Below are 18933 nucleotides of genomic sequence, written 5' to 3'. Positions count from 1 at the left end.
CTTTAGAAAAAAGCTATAGGAAGGTATTAATCTGCTTAACATTTCTAAGTACATCATCCAAGGGATTTTGTTTTTTTAATCTTACATATGCTCAGCAGAGTTACTGGCAAAAACTGTACATTTTCTCCATTTCATCCTTTCAACATCAAATGGTAAGCAGCAAAAATTGGATCAGACTTCAAAGACTATGCTGTGCTCCAAGTCACAGAGCGACTCCTCCATTTCACATATTGAATTCGAGCAGGATATCAAAGTGCTACCAAAGAACCTCAGGTCCTTACTAAAAAAGAGGCTCTAACATCTGTAGAAAGTGAAGTGCACAGACAAATCACCTCAGGGAGCTGCTAGCATTTATTCTCAGCAGCAAATTTCCAGCCTTTTGATTCTCTTATTCGCTGTACCTCCCTGTCTTTCTACAGAACTAAAGTTCTTAGCAAGCAGGCTTTTGTCTCAAAGACTTCAAAACATTACTAACGGTTTCATGTTCGGATGGTGATGCCAAGCAGCCATGAACACACTGCAGAACTGAGGACTCAGGAATTTGAAGTTACAATGCAACACTATTTTAGAATACAAACTTAGCAGTACCTTTTTTGTTTGTTTGTCAAGAAAATCAGGCACGACAGGAGAAGACTGGTTACTTGTTTGCTGCCTAAAAGCAAGATTAAAAAAAAAGGTAGTTTAAATATTGTAATTTCTTCATTCTCATAAAAGGCTCACTGGCATTGTTGATGCTCTTCCCCTTTCCCCCTCCCCCAGACACTAACTATGCACATATGATCAACTCAGAGAAAACACAGACCGGTCCCATTTCCTTTTATAAGGAAGTGCATGTTATTAAACACGGTAACTGGCTATGAGCAATAAATTTGTCATTAAAAAAATGTGGATATGTGTATGTGAAAAGTGAGTTTATGAGGATTCTATGAGATTGAAGTAACTTGTTAAAATTAATTTTACAAGATTTAACGTGAGATATTTTTTTCCTTTAGAGGCTGTGAAGAGCCGTTTTTCACACAGAAATTCAAACTTGTTCTCTCAGGAAATTTGACAAAGAAGGAAGAAGTGAGACAAAGGGCTTCATGCTCCCCTAAAACTGTTTGGGTTAGGTAACAGTTCTTACATTAACTTTGTCTGTACCTTTTATTATTTTACCATACAAATATTAAAGGTCAATTTCTCCTCTCATTAAAGCTAATAGAAGTATCATAAAATCTTCTGTAAGCTCTGCTGCTTGCTGGCAGACCTTTGAAGTAAATAGATTTTCTCAATCCTAAATTCTATCCAGAAAAAAACTTTGCTCCAGAATCTTTAGTCATGCAAAATCAAAAAATATTCTACCAATTTCTTTCAAGAGATAACAAAACTGAGGTATGTAAAGATTATTTGATAAGCTCACGATCCTATAACTGGGATTAAAAGCAAGACTTTCTATTTGTCAAAACTTGCCTCAGCCATTACATCATTAATCACCAGTACCGTCAATCTTTCTGAAAATACAGTCAACTGCAGTTGTATTTCAATGGAAACACATGGAATGTAAGCTTCAGTCATAGATTTCAGATTATGACATACATCATATATTTTTTTTCATGGATAGCAAAAGGCTTTTTCAGGCAGTAAGTTTTTTCAGTTTAACTTCTATTTATTACAACTGAACACCTTTCCGCCTTTTCAGTCACAGTGGGGAAGAGGAAATAAAAAGGACAAAAATTGCTTCACTGAGTAAAAGAAAATACAACTTATGTTACCTCAAATTTCATTTTTGTCATTACTTATATGCTGAATATAAAAGACTCATATAAAAATAGAACAACACATTGAACTCTAAAAACCTGTCTGGACACATGCTCAATTTACCTTTTAAAATGTAGCTTCTAAAAACACTTCAAACTGAAATGACATGACTGAGGACTTGAAACATTCTAGACTATTAGCTATTGGATATGAAAACAGTACATCACCACATGCATGCATCAGCTGATATGTTTATTCTAGGATATCCACAGAGCTTACTGAAATATTTAAAGCCTTACATTGCAATAGAGTTTAGGCTTTTAGATCAGTTTTGTCTGAATGTGTTATGAAAGCTTGAGGGGTTGCTTGAATTGTTTCAGACTTGATCACACCAATAAAGACAGTATCACGGTAGTCAAAAAGCTATTTTGGTTGAGCAGAAATAATAGGAAGTATCCATGGACATGGACAGAGCAAACATCAAGTTTTTCTGGAATGTTGAAATTTTGTGAATGAAGTTTGGATTTGCTTGTTGGGTTTGAGGCTTTTTTTTTCCATTATTCACTGACGTTATGAAAGTAAAGGAAAATATTCTGACTAAGCTGTAATTCATATTTAATGTTGTTTTCCTAAGGATGGAGGGATCCATTTTGAAAACACACTCTAATTTGTACTGGGACACTTCTTATACCGAAAAGAATAAAAATTTTTGAGGACTGTATTTGGCCTTGCATTTGAACATCTAGCACATTGTCTGTAAAGTTCTTTTTTACTGTTTCACCTGTATGTATTCTCTTATACTTAAATAACTACTTAGCAGGATTATTTAGATAACTCGCTGATTTCTTTCAAAATTACTCAAGTATTTATTGAGATGATTCTTCTCCACCTCCCCACACTGCGGAAAATATACCCAATATAATCTAGAAATAATGAATAAACCTCAATTATTTCTATAAGGATGTCAAAATCAAAATCTGCTCTAGAATCAGTATGCTGTAAATGGACCAAATTGCAAAATAGAAACAAATCATGATCTAAATTCAATATTTCTGGTTTTGGGGTGTTTTCAATCTGGATCTAAATTTGCAGCTTGGATTAATCTCTACATTCTATAAATAATCTAGAGTTTAGTATGGTTTTGCACTTCTGCTTTGCAAGAGCTATAGCATTATCCAAATGTTTAAAACATGAAGGTTAAGTTCAGCAATTTGCCTTCTCTACATCATAAGCTAACAAAAATCAACCTCTGGAATTTTGATGCCTTAGAATCTTGATTTTCTATCAGGATCCCAATGACATCATGTTTTTCACAACCAACCAGAAAGCCACATGATGTGTAATTCTGCATTTCTGCATGATAAACTCTGCAAGAGAACCTTTGGGGATGTTCAGGAATGCATCAGTAATGTGCAGTAGTAAGAACAGCTAGTAGTTTCCTGTGTTGTATTATATGATCCTCACTTTCTTTATCTATGGTCAAACTGCAACAGCATGTATGCTTAAATTCTGTCCACAGACAAGCCTTCTATGACTTTTGTTGGGTTCCATTAGAGTTACAGAAGCATTGGAGAAGATGCAAAAGTCTTTAAGTCCTGAGTACTTTTAATGGTACATTAAAATAACTGAATTGAAATAAAATACAAGTTCTTGCTCAAGAACATACTAATGGAGATCAGATCATTGACCCCATAAACTCAGTGGCAAATAGGAAATTACATAGAACCAGAGAGCACTTGTTTTCACTTGGTAGAAGATAATGCAGAGATACAGATGCTGTTTCCAGAGATTAGTTCAAATTAAGACAATTCAAATGCAACATAAATGCAGTTAAGCATCAGCTAGTTCATATGAGTGATTGGGTGTTGGTGGCTAACATCTGAAAATGTGGCACCTGAGGATGTGCGGGATATTTTCAGGTATCTTTGATGAAACTATTTTCACCATGGTGAAAAAAAATTTTTACTTGCCACATTTGCAAGACAGCAGTGTTTGGGTCAAACAGATGACCCAAATGTCAGCACATTTACCTGGAAAGTTCACAAGAGATCCAGCTTCGTGTGCCTGGTTTTAATCAGGGAAAACAGAAATTTGCTGCTGAATATTCACCTAAACTGTCATACCCATGTAGTTTTTCCACTTTATCATCCTACCTCAATTGTCTAAGTCTCATCTGAATGTAAAGAGTTTTACTAAAATAAAAACTGTATGAGTACACACATGCTGACCAGTCAAAGCTTTGACTAGCTAAGTAGAGAAATCTGTAGGAGAAAAGTCACAACGATTGTGAGTCAAGAAAAGTAATATTGATATATTGATGTCCATCCAAGTGCCATTTTCCTCTAAGCACTTCGAAATTCATAACATAGCATTTTTTAGTGTTTTATACACATTACAGTACTGGAAGTTTTTTTTTTCTTTTTTTTTTCTTTCTTAATAGATCTTTGAAAAAGTAACAGGCTGTTATATATCCTGTGCATACAACAGAAAAGATCTTTATGTGATTTTTCTTTTGTATCCTGAACACTTTTCAGCTCCTTTTATATTTTTCAAAACTACTAACTAGAAAGCAAAAGAAATGAAAAGAAATGAAAGGAAATGAAATGCAAAGAATATTTTATTATTCAACAAATCAGTTCAATGGTATGTGAAGCCACAGTGAGGTTGCCTTGTCTAGAGATAGATTACAAGGTGCTGTGTTAAACATCTGCACTATTATTCACCTCTATTTCTTACAAGTTTTTTATACGACTGAACAGCCATGCATTAAAACACAAACCCCCCAAACAGCTACTGTAGAAGAGAGCCTTGATTTATGGGAAGGAAGTTATCAGATTTAGACCTAAGATTCTGAACATCACCTGTGAAATGCTCAACATTTTCAAGTCTCACTGAAGTCACTGGAACCTGAGGCCACTGCAGGGAAATTGTATAGGATTAGGCAAATAAGCTGGAAAATTTGTTGGGTTTAAACTGAGAATTGCCAGTAGTAGTGGCAATTTAGCAGCTCCAGGCAAAAAAGGTACGAGTTTTATTACCTGATTGTGTACAGCAATCAGGAGTGCATGCAAGAACCGAATAGCGAATGTTTTTTATGTGGGCATCTTCAACCTAAATATTTAAAGGCATTTAAACACTGATTTCAATATAAATTCATTGTCTGAATACCTTTGGAAATCTGTATCTTTGTGCTCCATAAAGCCCAAATTCACCTCAACAGCTACAGATCCATAAAATGCTAATGAGCCTCAAGGGATGTACAGTTGAGAAAACTGTATCTAATCCACAAAGATACATTAGGAAAGCAACCAGGAATTCCAGAAACAATCTAATGTAGAAAGGGAAGAAAATATACAAAACAGATGAAGAAAAGTTTAAAGAGGTTGTGAGCCTCCAAACAAGTTCAGGTGAAAGCTTCAAAACACTGAATAAGACAAAATACTTATTTACATTGTATTTTAATTTTAATTTGGGTTGCCAGACAGAATTGACAACAGACAGGTTATAGGCTCTGTCTTAATGCCATTGGTGCAGACTGGAGAGCAAATAGCTATGAATAGTTCTAAAGAGATCACAAGATAGTTCCCCTTTTAAATACCTAACAGACAGAGGCTGCTGCACACACATGAAGGGAAAGCAGAATCACAAAACATGTTGACTCTGTAAGCTGTGAGGAGACCGAAGGACAGAGATATGACAGTAAACTGTAGTGTGTCCATTCTTTTCCCTGAATAACATTACCAAAGAACTATATATACTTTTTTTTTTTTTTTTTTTTTTTTTCCTTTTCTACCAGCCTGAGCCTTGTTTATTTATTCATTTATTTATTCTGAAATCAGACTATTGCAAGGGAGACACTCTGGAATATTATTAACCTGAAAGGATGCAGGAGGTGATTACACCTGGACAAAATCGTTTCATGCATTGAAGCATTTAGCAGACGTTATTCAATATAAAAAAAAACAAAGTTCACATGGAAATTAATGTAACTCAGTATTCTGAAAATATGCAGAGAAAGCTGAAATACTTTCTCAGAGGAAGAGTCAGTGTAATTAAAAAAATTATAACAACAACAACAACAAAAACAACAAAGCAACTTTCTCAATGGATTAATAGTGTCTAGTTGCATTCAAGCACGTCACTGATTTCATCAAAGAACTCATAAGAGGTGTAGCAGGACCTGCATTTGTGTGCTGTGTAGAAAGACTATAAATTAACAGAAATAAGAACTGGGATAAGAACTGAGATTTCCTGATGTCTATTCCGCAGCAAGGGGCATCTCATAGCTCTTAGTCACCAAGATCTGCTGATCAAAGGGATTCCTTCAGCCAGCACCTCTCCTACAACACTGTAGGAGAGACAGACAAACAATAGGTGGAGCAGTTCCCTTCTATATGCAAGAAAGAGCAGGGCAATATTTGACTGAAATGACTCCTGTAGTAAGGAAGATCAAAATATTTTTCCTCTACAAAGAAGGAGGCACCACTGTTAAGGTTTACAGCATGCCTAGGCTGTCAGTGACTTGGCCATCTACTTTTTGCAAGTCTTTTCCCTTATTACAACTCTGCATGGAGCTCTACAGACACAAAAGGATACACTTCTACTCTCAAAAATCATGCATTGCAGCCAGTTCTGAAATGCTGTCTGTGGTTAGGGGTATTCTGTGTACTTCTGAGAAGACATCAATCCAGGGCAAACAGTACTTCAAATAAATCTCACTTCTTTACCTGGTAGAATACTGAGATGACTATGCTGGTGGGGGGACTGCTTAACCTACAGGTGATCATCTTCAGAAAATGGCAAGCTCCTTAAGCGCCAACTGAGTCATAATGACATGTCTGCTCCTTTCAGATTTTACTGTGTGCAAAATCACTTCTGTAGATAACAGACAGGAACGGATTCAACTCACCAGTGCTCTTCACAGTCAATATCAGAAGTAGAGCAGCTGCTCATACGTTGAGAATCTGCTACATAGCCAGTGCTCTTCTTCAGTCTTGGGTAGTTTTTGCGAACAATATATCCCCTGAAAGCTAAAAAACATAGTTACGAATCAGAGAAAAACTCTGCAGAACCTGAAACACAGATTGGCATTTGTCTCTGGAGTCCAGAGCTGAATGCTCTACTACTGGAACATCTAAAATCTGGATTAATGTTGTATGGGATGTAGGATATGGGTTGTGGGACACAGAGCAACCTCACACAGGATTAAAATAACAGAGTAGGTAACATTGGAAAAGCAGGAGGTGGAATAAATAGAGAACATAGTAAAGAATAAATTGAGAACGAAGAAGTTGACAAAAAGATCATCTCATGCCTGATATTTTGTAAAAACAACAAAAGTGTTCCCTACACAAAAGAGGAAAAAATGCAGTACTTGGAACCTATCATTATTACAAAATTATGGAATCATTTTTTATTCATTTCTCCTTCCATTTAATGACGCTCAGAAACTTAACTCAGCATTCATCCTTTCTTTTTGCATAAGGAAAAGATAGAGGAAAAAAATAAAACTATCCTGATCTCAGCTGCTGCTCTTTCCATAGGATGTAATGTAATCAATCCCTTCTTCTCTATTTTAATTTGTGTTATTGACTTTCTTTCCAGCCATCACAAAAATGTGCATTTCTGCACTTTTATGTGCAATATACAAAAAAAAAAAGCATCCTAACCATTCAAGCTGTGGTATGCAATGCACCATAACAATCTAACATTTTCAATGCTACTGATGTTTCCAGTGTAAGAAGCAGCAAAATTTGCCTTTTAATGTGGGATTACTAAAATAAATAACCATTCCCTTTACAGAAGGCATGACAGAAGCTGGGCCTGCTGAGGTTTTGTTCTGAATACTGAGCTCAGGTACCATGAGGCTGAGCAACTTTCCACCCTTAATAATGAGACTGGAAAAGTCTGCCTATCTGGCAGAGATGAGGCGAGCGCTCTCTTGCCCCATGTGATCAGGCTTCCAATTCTTAACTATCCCCCACTGACCAGACAAGGAACCTACTCTGCTATTGGCAGCAAAGACAGCTGGCTGGCAGCCATCTTTCTGCAGCTCAAACACGCTGAGCAACAGTCAGTATATGGACTACTGTAAAGATAAAGATGCACTGAAATAAATGAACTAGTAAGATAGGCATCATTTTTCTCTCTAGTAATTTCTCAGCTTTCAGCAGTTGCTTTGCAAGTGTGTGTGCATGTGTGTGTATAAAACCACCCCCATACCTCTACGATTTTTTTCTGCCAGATACTTACTAATGACAGTATAACTATTTTTTGTCTTTCCCTCATTCACTACGCACAATCCGCTTTATTTCATTTTGCAAACTCCATTTTTACTCTGAATTCTGTTTTCGTAAATAATTTCAGGATCAAATCCTCTTCAACGGAAATCTTTCTTAAGCTGGCTTCTAACATTCTTCTAGAATATCTCTGATCATACAGGTAAATGACTGTGCTTATCCTGCTTTCCCATTGACTCACAGGACAACTGAAGTAGAAGGGTAAACAAACATTTTTCTGTCTCACAAGCTTCATCGAGAATTAGTAGAATTGCATCTTTTCAGCATTTATTAACTGGATCTATAACGTTTCAAAGGAAATGCATATGCAGAGAATTCTACTGGGGGAGCCAGAGAGGTTGAGAAGCTGTTCCATCATGGCAATTTGCATTACTGACTGGTGCTGGTTTTGACACTAAGCACTTGGCTCAAAGAGTGTGAAATTAGCAGACTCATGTTGCTAGTGCTCCACGAACAATCACTGCATCATTGAAGAAGAATGATTACCAGCTGTCACCTCATTTTCACCTTATGCATTCTATATTCCAAACTTTACAGCAACAGTATCTCTAACCCTGATCTTTACATAACCAACCATAGCAGGACCTAAACTCAAAGCAACTTAGGAACATAGGAATTTTAGAACTTTTATCTTAATAGTTAACTTATTAGAGCTAAGCATTTTCTGTGACACCACTGAGGACACGACTTTTTACATTACTTTTGACTCAAAGTGATCACTCTGCCAGTTCCAGCATGCAGCAAACAAAGAACATATTTACCACAGGGAGCCGGAGATTTGGCATACTGCAGTTAAAAATCTTTATTTTAAGGTCTAAGCACTGAGGCATTTACATTGCATGCAAAGTTACACAATTCCAAATAGCAAAAATCCAGGCATTTTCCCTCTTATTCCTATTGGAAATATACAGTTACAGATTGAGTTGTGAAGCACAATGTAGAAAGATCAAAGCTAAATAATCATAGGTCTGTACCTGAGGCATGAAGAAAGGAGATGAAGTACTATTTTAAAACAGCAGAGGGATTAATTCTCAGTTGTAAGAAATCTTGTTAAAAAAATATTTCTATATACACATTTTTAAGATATAACTTAAAATAGTACATAAGAACAACTTTCGAACAGAAAGCTCATATTTGCTAAATAGAAGGTGTCATGATTGTTTGTAATCAGAAATTGATTTGCTACAAACAGCATATGACCTTCTTAATTTGCCTAGATAAAAGAGCATTCAGCACCTTAACTACTAACATCAGAGGTGATTTGGAGCCCATAAATCTGATTTTTTGCTTCATGCCAAATTAATTCCACTGAACAGTAAAAAAGATAGGAAGTCATGTCCTTTGCTAAGTCCCATGAATACTTCCCCTCTTTCACCTCTCAGTCTAGGTGCATCTTGGGTGATGAATGCTTAGTAGCAGGAAAAATAACTGATGTCCTATATTCTCTGGCAGAAGCATTACAAGAAAGCAGGACTCGTTACTGATGCACATCATCACTTTGATGTATGGATTTTAATTTTTGTGCATTGCACTAAAAAGTTCTATCTCGAGACTTGGTGAAAAAAAAGAAGTGTGGATGACTCTGAAACTGATTATCAACATCAGTAATGACAAGAAAGAAGTATTCCCAGGTCTCTTGTCCCTTCCTGATTTTACCAAGGGTATGAATGGACAGGAGAAAAAAAAAGAAATACAAAAAAAAGTAGAATTATTCACACAAATATTAGCTCAGAGACAGAGATAAAATACAAGACCTCATCCTTCAAAAAACTATTAAGGCCATCTCACTTTTGTTAACATGTTCCCTGCATATGAGCAGCAGGTTTTTAATGATTACTTGGTGTACTAGAAGTGAAGACTGACTGAAGCTGGTACAGAAGCTGGTACAGAAGCTGGTACAGAACATAAAGTTAAGTAAGGCTGTGCAGCCTCTACAAATACATCTGAATGTGAAATCAAGGTAATACAATGACTCAGCTACCATTAAAAGAAACGTATCTCTTCAGAGGTTCTTATCCTGAGAATGCTGCTAAAAGGAAGATGAATGACACAAAATAAGGCTGTATCTGTTACTTACTGCTTGTTGTTTTCAGGAATGATAAAAAATAGATGCATTTCTAGATATAATAATGGTGTGCTTAGCAGTATTTGGAACATTTTAATCACATAATTCATATAACTTTACAAGATTACTTGCTGAATACATGTAGACGCACGTACATACAAATTGACAGAAAAAATAGGGTTTTCAAGAAATGCTTCCTTTGCTGAAAAAAATCCTGAAGGTAAAATTTTTATTAAAAACTTACAGTTATTATAAATATGAAATAGTGCATTCCAGCTGTTCTCAAGCATTTAAAAAAAAAATAATAATAATAAAAATAAATTTCACCTGAAGCCCAGGAAAAATATGCAATTAGTGAGATACACAAACACTGCATGGGAAGAAGTTATAGAAAGCATTTTGCAAAACATTTTTTTCATCTTATTTCCTTCTGAACATACATCCCCTTTTTTAAAAAAAAAAAAAAACAACTTTTTTTTAGCTTAAAAAAAAAAAAGGAAAAGAAAAAGAAAAAGAAAAAGAAAAAAAAAAAAGAAAAATAAAGAGTTGAATTCTGCTCTTTTTTCTTGAGTTCTTGATAAAGAATTTTCCAATACAATGTGACATATGGTGAGTGTGTGAGCACGTGTTGGAGGAGGAGATGGTGGCTCAATGGATTAGTCATTTGCCTTTCACCTCTGGAAGCATAGTTAAACTCAGTCCTGACCAGAGTTGCACAGTATATTCCAGATGGCTAAAGTGGGCCTAATTAAAATGAATTCAGTGATGTCACCTCAGATCTAAGTGAATTGTATGCACCACTCATTTGGCATTTTGGCAACATCACCTCACAAATGAAATAAACAGGATTAAAATCCTCCTTTAAGACTTTAGGGACAAGGGTCACTCCACATAGAAATACGTGTTTTCTTAACTAGACTATGTATCGTTGTAATTCTATTATCTGTTTGTTATATGTATTGTTTTCTTTTTAATTCTAATTAATGCTTCCCTGTAATACAAAGAAACATTAAATGAGACTTGCATGTGAGACACACCAGTAGAGCAACATTTCAGTCAGATGATTCAATGGTCATACACTGATTTATACCAGGTGTGAATCAGGCAAAAAAATTTTCTAAAATAATTTATTTTAATAAAATCTTTTTCATTTTGCGTAGAGATAAATCCAAAGAATTTAAATCCCAATTACAAAGAAATACTTACACCAAAGTGCAAAGAGTTACTAATGTGAAAACTTTACATGAAATAATTCTTCACAGCTCCTCTCCAAATTAAAAACTGCCTCAACAATACAGTTCGGGAAAGCTGGATGGAGGAAATAAGAAAGGACTTGTGTAACCTGTGTACCATTTCTCATCTCATAAACTGTGTACATTCTGAAAATATGTAGCGTGGATATGCTGAAGTAAGGCAGCTTTTTCTTCCTCGGCTAATTTAAATTCACAAATATTTTGTCTACTAGCTAGAGTGTTTCCCTTATCTGAAATAATGACCATTTTTTTGTGTTATATTATACACTCAGGAAATGTATCCCCAAGTATATTGTGAAGGGTTTTTTTTTCTAAGTTTGTTTTTTCTTTCAACATTTCATCAATGGATAGCAAACTGCTGGGCCCACAGAGATCTCCAGACCACCAGCTCATGTATTTGAAAGGCATCTGTTTATTTTTAAAATGCAAATGTAGCCTACCTCAAAGACTGACTTGCAAGAAATGAACAATCTGAACAAGTCAAGAGGTTTCCAATCAGGAGCTGTGTTCCTCCTTTATATCAGGCTATGATCACTTGCTGTCAAAACCACTTAAACAATATCCTGGAATCTGAATGAAGTCCCCCCACAATTAAAATGAGCAGGATAATCCTGCAAGAATTATTCAGGCAAATCATTTTTCACACAGTTTAAAGTAATGATAAGGTCATTTACAAAAGAAATCAGCGCCTTTGAAATGCTGACTTGTAGACAGAGGACTGCCTGGAGGAGGGCCATAGATAACAGTGAAGACTGGCCTCCTAACACTACCCTCGCAGTCTTTGGAACTGATTCTGATGAAGAGAAGGCCCAATAAGGTTAATACCCCTACTTTGATCTCTGTCAAAGCGTACCAGCAAGAATTAATTTACATTTCAGATGAAAAAGGTTGACAGCATGAAAAGGCATCTTGTTTCTGGTATGTGAATGTGCTGTAATAGATCGGGAATTCTGAAAGGAAGTTCTGAGGAAGCTAAAGGGATAAGCCGAGCGGCTGCTTTTATTGGGAAAGAGATGAAAGGAAAACAAATTTCAATATGTGCTGTTCTGTAAAAACATGTAAGCCAAATGCTTCCTAAATTTCAAGGCCTGCTTGAAGGCTGAGGATGGGGGAGGGAGAGGAGAGGGAAGTACATTTATTTTAATTATACGGTTTTGCTAATGTCTGGATGACAAATGCAAACAATATATCTCTCTGCCTGAAATGATTCATTTAAAAAAAAAAAAAAAAAAAAAAAAAAACCACAAAGGTGATCATACTCCTTTTTACTGAAAAGCTGCCTTGAAATACACACTAACATTATAAGATGTGCAGGGAAGGCAGAGATTTGGGCTTGCTTTTGTTCCCATGTCACTAAGCACTTTGGCAGTGTAATGTAAACAAGAGAAGGATGTCTGTGTATTTTAAAAGCAGGAAAATGGCCGCCATTCACAAGCATGAGCTTTGATTATAAACACTGAATGACTAACATGTAGAGAAGAAAAAATGGTGCAAGAAGAATTTTCAAATATGGGATCCTAGATATAGATTTCCAAAGGCAGAGAGAAACATGCTGGGGACTATTATTATTATTACTATACCTCACTGAGTGCAGTGCCAAAGACAGGAGAAGCAGCCAGGGTAATTAATACAGAGGTGCATGTGTCACTCTTAACCCTACAGTCCTAGTGCTCATTTACCCAGACTGATCACTGAAACTGTCAAGTGCCAGGTTACAAAAGAAGGCAGTGTGTCTGTTGGTTGGAAGAGCACTAATAGCATTCCTCCAGCATTAGGCCCTGAGGACAGAAATGTCCAAATACCAGGATATGCGTACAATCCCACTGCCTCTGCTCTGCCATGTTCAATGCAGCATCTCAGAGATGACAGGAAGGAACAAAGCTCTGAATCTCTTCCATGTGTGTAAACAGCAGAATCAGTTGCATTTTCTAAAGCATTGGTAATATGCATGGACCTCCTACATGCCTAAGAAAGCTAGCTGAAAAAAATTCTAAGGCCAAGTATCCCCTACAGCCTCTAAGTAATATTGCTACACACCAGCTTCCAATGAAATCTGAGATAACTCTCCTCTTAAAAACTGTTAATAGTGGGAAAGTGAAGGGTCAACCATTTCACTTTCTTTTTTATGACAAAATGCCGTCGTAAAAGTCAGGAAATCTTAGTGCAGGTATGGACAAGCATAAATTTAGTGAATACTCCAGAAAGCAGTTGCATGTGGTTCTTTAAAATCTGGTCATGAATAAAACAAATGACAACACAAAGGAGAGGAAGAAGGGGAGAGAACACTCATGCAGCTCCTCAGTGCTTGCAGTAATAGGGAAAAAAAAATCTCCTTAACTGTTCTCCATATAATATAATGATCTGCATTTAACACTAGAGCTATAGTTTATGATTATACATAACAGTATGCACACTAAGCTATAAATTACTATTTTAACCTAATGATAATCTGTTCCTTTCTGTAACCAGATTGGTATTCTTCTGTTTTCTGCTCAAAGTCATTCTGAAGCTTATTTTCAGAGTAGGAAACTTAAAAGAAAAAAAAAGTTGCATTTAGTGGGAATGGCTTACGAAGAGAACAAAGTGAAGGAATATTTGTAACTATTCCATTTCAGATTGATTTTAGGTTGTATGACACAAAATAGAGAGGTTACAAAGCTTAAGGACCTATTATAGCAGAGGCAGCTGGTAAAATAAAGGTGGTGCCATGATTTATCTGTAAACACATTAGCTACAGCTCATTTTTGATCAGGTATAGTCTCTCACCTGGGGTTGGACAGAAAAGGTGTTTTACACTGCATCATATGGGGGCTGCTTCACTCTGGCAGCATGTGAAAACATCACTGAGTTTGCAGCAGTGGTTCTTAGATTTCTATGCCATATGGTACCCTGCTCTCTACTAGAGAACTGCACAGCCCTATGGGCCTGTTCCTCCAACAATCTCTTTAAAGTTCATTCAAATTCATATTGATACATCAGCATAGGAGTCTGGCAGAGAGTCACAGATTGGCCAAAGCTAGCAAACTCAGCAGGCAATTGAAAGACAAACTTGGCTATCTGCCAAGATTGGTACTTGACAAAGAGAGAAATGCATGTCCAGTGCCTCCAATCCACACTTACAGTCAAACAAATTCAGTACTTCATTCCAGCTCTGCACAAGATTGAGTCAGACTGATTGTGCTGAGAAGAATCTTTAAGAATTAACAGCTTTTATTTGGTATGTTCCAGAAAGGTACTCAGAAAAATCTCATAAAAAGTGTCATAACTGTCACAGATGTCATTTGATAGTGAAGAACAAGTGACGAGAAGCAATGCTTTTGACAGATTTCGTTTGAACTGTACGTATTTCTCTTTGTTATAAACACTGACACGTGAAATCACCCACAGGCAGAATAGGTATTGGCAACTAAAATAATGTTTTAATTACCTGCTTGAATATGTACAGCAGCATTATTTCTTCTGTTCCTTATTTCCTTGTACTTCCTGCGAGCTTCATATCCTCTCCAAGCTAAAAATACAAAACCATGTGCTGGAAATTACATTTATTTAAGGAAGTGCTACAGAGTCTACAGAGTTAGAGATGTGCTGAAACTTTCATCCCTCCTGCCACAACCACTCCAGCCCCCACCTCCAGCACCTCCTCCTCACCCACCCACATGTTGAACTCTGAGTTCATGACTGTAGTACTCTCATCCCTGCAACTTCAAACACTGCTTTACTCGTCCAAATTTTAATTGTCACCATGTGCTCACTGATGTCCTAATCCAAAAGGCAAAGGTGCATAATAATTGTGCATCATCAGTCAGCACAAGAACTCCCCTTCTCACACAACTTCCCAAATTCGATATAAAAAAGCCCGCTAGATTACTGGCAATCAGCCTTTTGGGCCCACCCCATAACTTATGTTATCTGTAAGTATGGTGCACATAAGAAGGCAAAGGGAGAAAAGAGGGAGGAGAGCCAAGATACTGCATGTATGTGCTGCAAGCTAGTGTAGACACACCTAACAATATTTTCCATTTATGTACAGGCATCACATCCAAAATATTAAAATATTTTAAATAATTACATTACTGAAAGCTAAGATAACACCCTAGAAGTAAATCAGTAATATTTTCATCAATTAACCGGAGAGAAAAGTACCTCCTGTTATTTTGATTTCATATAAACTATTATCAATGAATAAATATTATACACATAATTTAACATCTTGAAATGCCAAATTACTCAGTGAAGTAGGAAATGTGAATATTTACCTGACTGTATGGTAACAGCACTATTTTCTCTTTTTTCTTTGGCTTTCTTGTATCTTCTTGCTCCAAGCCATCCCTTGATATAAGCCTGCATGACCACCACCCTCCCTATAACTTCTCGCAGGAACAAATTTAACTGCTCTATATGGTAATACTTTAGAAAAACCTGAAATGGAACAACAAATTCAGTATTATACACAGGTAGCAACACAACTGATTGTATTTTGCCTTTTTGGAAGCCTTGTATTAGCCTGCTTCCGAGCACTTTTTCTGGGAAAGCTCATAAAATACTAGCTGCTGGTTGTTTTTTTTTTTTTTTTGTTTGTTTGTTTTTAGCAATTTTGTGAATTAAATAACTTGCTTTCAGTGTGCTGAGGGAGCTTCATTATTCCATTGAAAACAATCACTTATTCAAAAAAAATAAACCACTTATTTTTGCCCTTAAGAAAGTAAAAAGTAACTGATGAGAGAGAAGCTTTCAAGTATCAATAGTTTTAAAACACAGACTTTCTTGACAGTTGGGGGATAAATTTTGGACTACATTTGTTTTAGACAATACCGTCTAACAACACTGCTTTAAGAGGCAAATACTACGGGTAGTTACACACTTTATCTCCTTGTTTCTCCTTTGTGCACAATAAAACAACTCAGGATACAATATAACTTTCTTTTCACAGAAGTCAGCCAGACCATTTTGAGCCACGATCAAAGGCTCTTCTATCAAAGAACCAGAAAAATCTCATCTGAAACTCCACAGATAATGTACTAACCAGACCCACAGAACAGGCCAGAGTGTAAAGTTTCAGTCATGTCATGATTAATAGAAGGATCTTCAAGACACTATCACAGCAGGCACTGACAAATATACCATCTTTATCAAGGCAGCCACGTGCAGAGTGCATTTTGGGGAGGTACCCAATGCACCTTTTCTCCAGTAGCACAAACTCATCTGGATTGGAAGGGCACCTCTGTAACCTAGAAGGCTAACTAACTGGAACAAATTCCTTGCTCTCTTGTTAATTCACTCAGTACTTTGCAAAACACTGTTAGATAAGCTTTGCTACAGGAACACTATCCTGGAGAAAACATTAGCATTCTCTACCTTAGTTTTTCCAATAATCCAGTTTTCTAGTTTAGCTTTCTTCAAAATGGTCAGACAGTTTTCTCTGCTGCCAAGGGGAGACTCATGTGCCTTGAAAGCAAGGTAGTAATACCTACAAAGCAAAATGACAAAGAAAAAGTTGACTTGGTAACAAAACATACTTCCACTGCTACTCTGTAGCTCAGAGATAAAACTCCAGAATTAACGGAAATATTTCTAAGATACATTATTTGTGACCTGAAGTCTGTTTCTCATTAAAAATGACCTTAAAGTCTATTTCATCAGTAGAATCTTGCAGTATGTTAGTGCATAATCAATGAATACACTGTGTACAAGATGTTATAATTATGAAATATACCAGAGAGTTTGGCTAAACAGGTCATTATACCAAAAGAGAATAGATGGAGTAGTTGCTCATGTCCTGGGCTTGCTGAAAAATTCCAAAGGAGGAATCTCCAGAAGAGATCCTTCCCCAGTGGCAGTCAGCTCCTAAATGGGTCTAGAAGAGGTGCAGCCAAGCTCCACCCCTTCCTGCAGCGCAGGTGAACTGCCTTCACCTGTGCTCCGTGGCTGACTCAGTGCTCACCTCAGATGATCAATATGAGGTTCAGGCCGTGATTCAGCAGTTCCCATACAGTTAGCTACTGGTATTGGCCATTTTTCACAAAGAAGTATAAGTGGCCTTGATATTAATTGGGAAACAGGGATCCACATAAGAAGACCAAAGACTCTTGAGCTTGTAACAAGACCACCCTGTCAACAGCACCTAATATTCATTTTCAGTATTTCAAACAGAAAGACTGCAGATTCTCAGTCTGTGAAGAAAAAGGCCAGCACTAGTACGGCAGGCAGCACACAGTCTGTATCAGTGATACTGACTGATCATATGTGCTGAGAGGCTGCTACCATGTGCAAAGAATAAAGATAGTTTACAGGAAAAATAATTCTCATATTAATCTTAATTTACAGACAGCAGAATGTTCAGACTGCTTGACATCTGAATTTTGTGTTTCCGGGAAAAGGTTGTATATATGCACAATTAAAACAACTGGCACTGCTATCTTATTGGCAAGGATCGTATTAGTGCTGGTAGTTAAACAAAACTAGTAGCTATTTTAAAGAGAAAAATAAAATGAACTACTCTTCATTTAAATTAAACCATTTTTGATAGGCACAAGGATTTCTATGGTTATGTAAGTCTTTAGGCATTTTGCCTTTTTTCTGTTTGATTGGGATAATCAGTCAATGGGAATCATTATGATAACTCCAGTGGCCTTGAGATCAGGCCCATAGTAAACAACCTTGACTTTCGTTTTGTCTGTGATCCCAAAAAGAACAGCTTGAGAATTACGTGAAATAAAATTACGGTGCAAAAAGATAAAAAGATAACTAAAAAGAGATGCATACTTGTTTGAACTGAATAGACATGAGAAATGACTGTAACAAGCCGGGGTTGTAAAGCCACCATTTGTTCATGAAGAACAGTTTTATAGTATTCAAGTAACTCTATTTGCAAACAATCATGTTACATAACAGCAAGAACACTGGCTAGCTAGTTTACAAGATCAAGGTTATTTTAGCACAAGTACACAGATAGTAGCAACTGCCACCTCACTTCTCATTTATGAACCATCTGAACCATCATGTTTCTTCTTTAAGTTTCACTTCTGCAGGAGCTACTCTGTTTACATTGCTCTTGAAAGGAATTGGCAGGTTCAGCAAACTAATCTCCTAATTACTAGAATGGGGAAGAACCATCACATAGTCCTTAGAATAAAGAAAGGAATCTGACCAGTGAATCTCACAGATTCCTCTTGTAGCCACATAAAGGCAAGAAAAAATTTTACCTCATACTGAAAAAAAAAAAAAAAAATACTGAGAAGCAATTATAAAGAATGGAACAGTGCAAGTTTGTATTTTATTTATTTTTTTTTTTTTAATCAGGGGAATATGATTTTCAAATATTAGCTCCAGTTAATCTCTAGAGATTAGCTCCAGTTGTCACAAGAAAGAAAAAAGAACCACTAAAATAGTCAATAAAGATCAAAGGGGAACCAAATGATGTCTGAAGGCACTGGAATCTGTCCTGAACTGGAGAGATAGATATTCACCAACTGGAGACACTGCCCACTCTGAATAATGATAAGAGATTATGTGTTACTGAGTTAAGGTTTTTTAATGTAGTCATTTTATCTGTAAGATGGTATTGCAAATTATTTAGCGA

The 18933-nt window shown here is 36.4% G+C and overlaps 1 protein-coding gene across 8 annotated transcripts in view; it reads right to left on the bottom strand.

Moving 5' to 3' along the window:
- MYO3B (myosin IIIB) overlaps positions 1-18933 on the bottom strand; it is a 195584-nt gene that overhangs the window by 45812 nt on the left and 130839 nt on the right. For all 8 annotated transcript variants that reach the window (XM_052674958.1, XM_052674959.1, XM_052674965.1 and 5 more), the window contains 5 exons: positions 16710-16821; positions 15611-15773; positions 14782-14862; positions 6647-6767; positions 589-652 (listed from right to left, as the gene is read on the bottom strand). In XM_052674958.1, the coding sequence (XP_052530918.1) occupies positions 589-652; positions 6647-6767; positions 14782-14862; positions 15611-15773; positions 16710-16821 (541 nt within the window). The remainder of the gene's footprint in view (positions 1-588; positions 653-6646; positions 6768-14781; positions 14863-15610; positions 15774-16709; positions 16822-18933) is intronic.

This window comes from Tympanuchus pallidicinctus, unplaced genomic scaffold (genome assembly GCF_026119805.1).
Source record: "Tympanuchus pallidicinctus isolate F22 unplaced genomic scaffold, pur_lepc_1.0 scaffold15, whole genome shotgun sequence".
Lineage (NCBI taxonomy): Eukaryota > Metazoa > Chordata > Aves > Galliformes > Phasianidae > Tympanuchus > Tympanuchus pallidicinctus.
The sequence above is the reverse complement of the archived record's forward strand: the minus strand, read 5'-3'. Positions and strand labels throughout refer to the sequence as shown.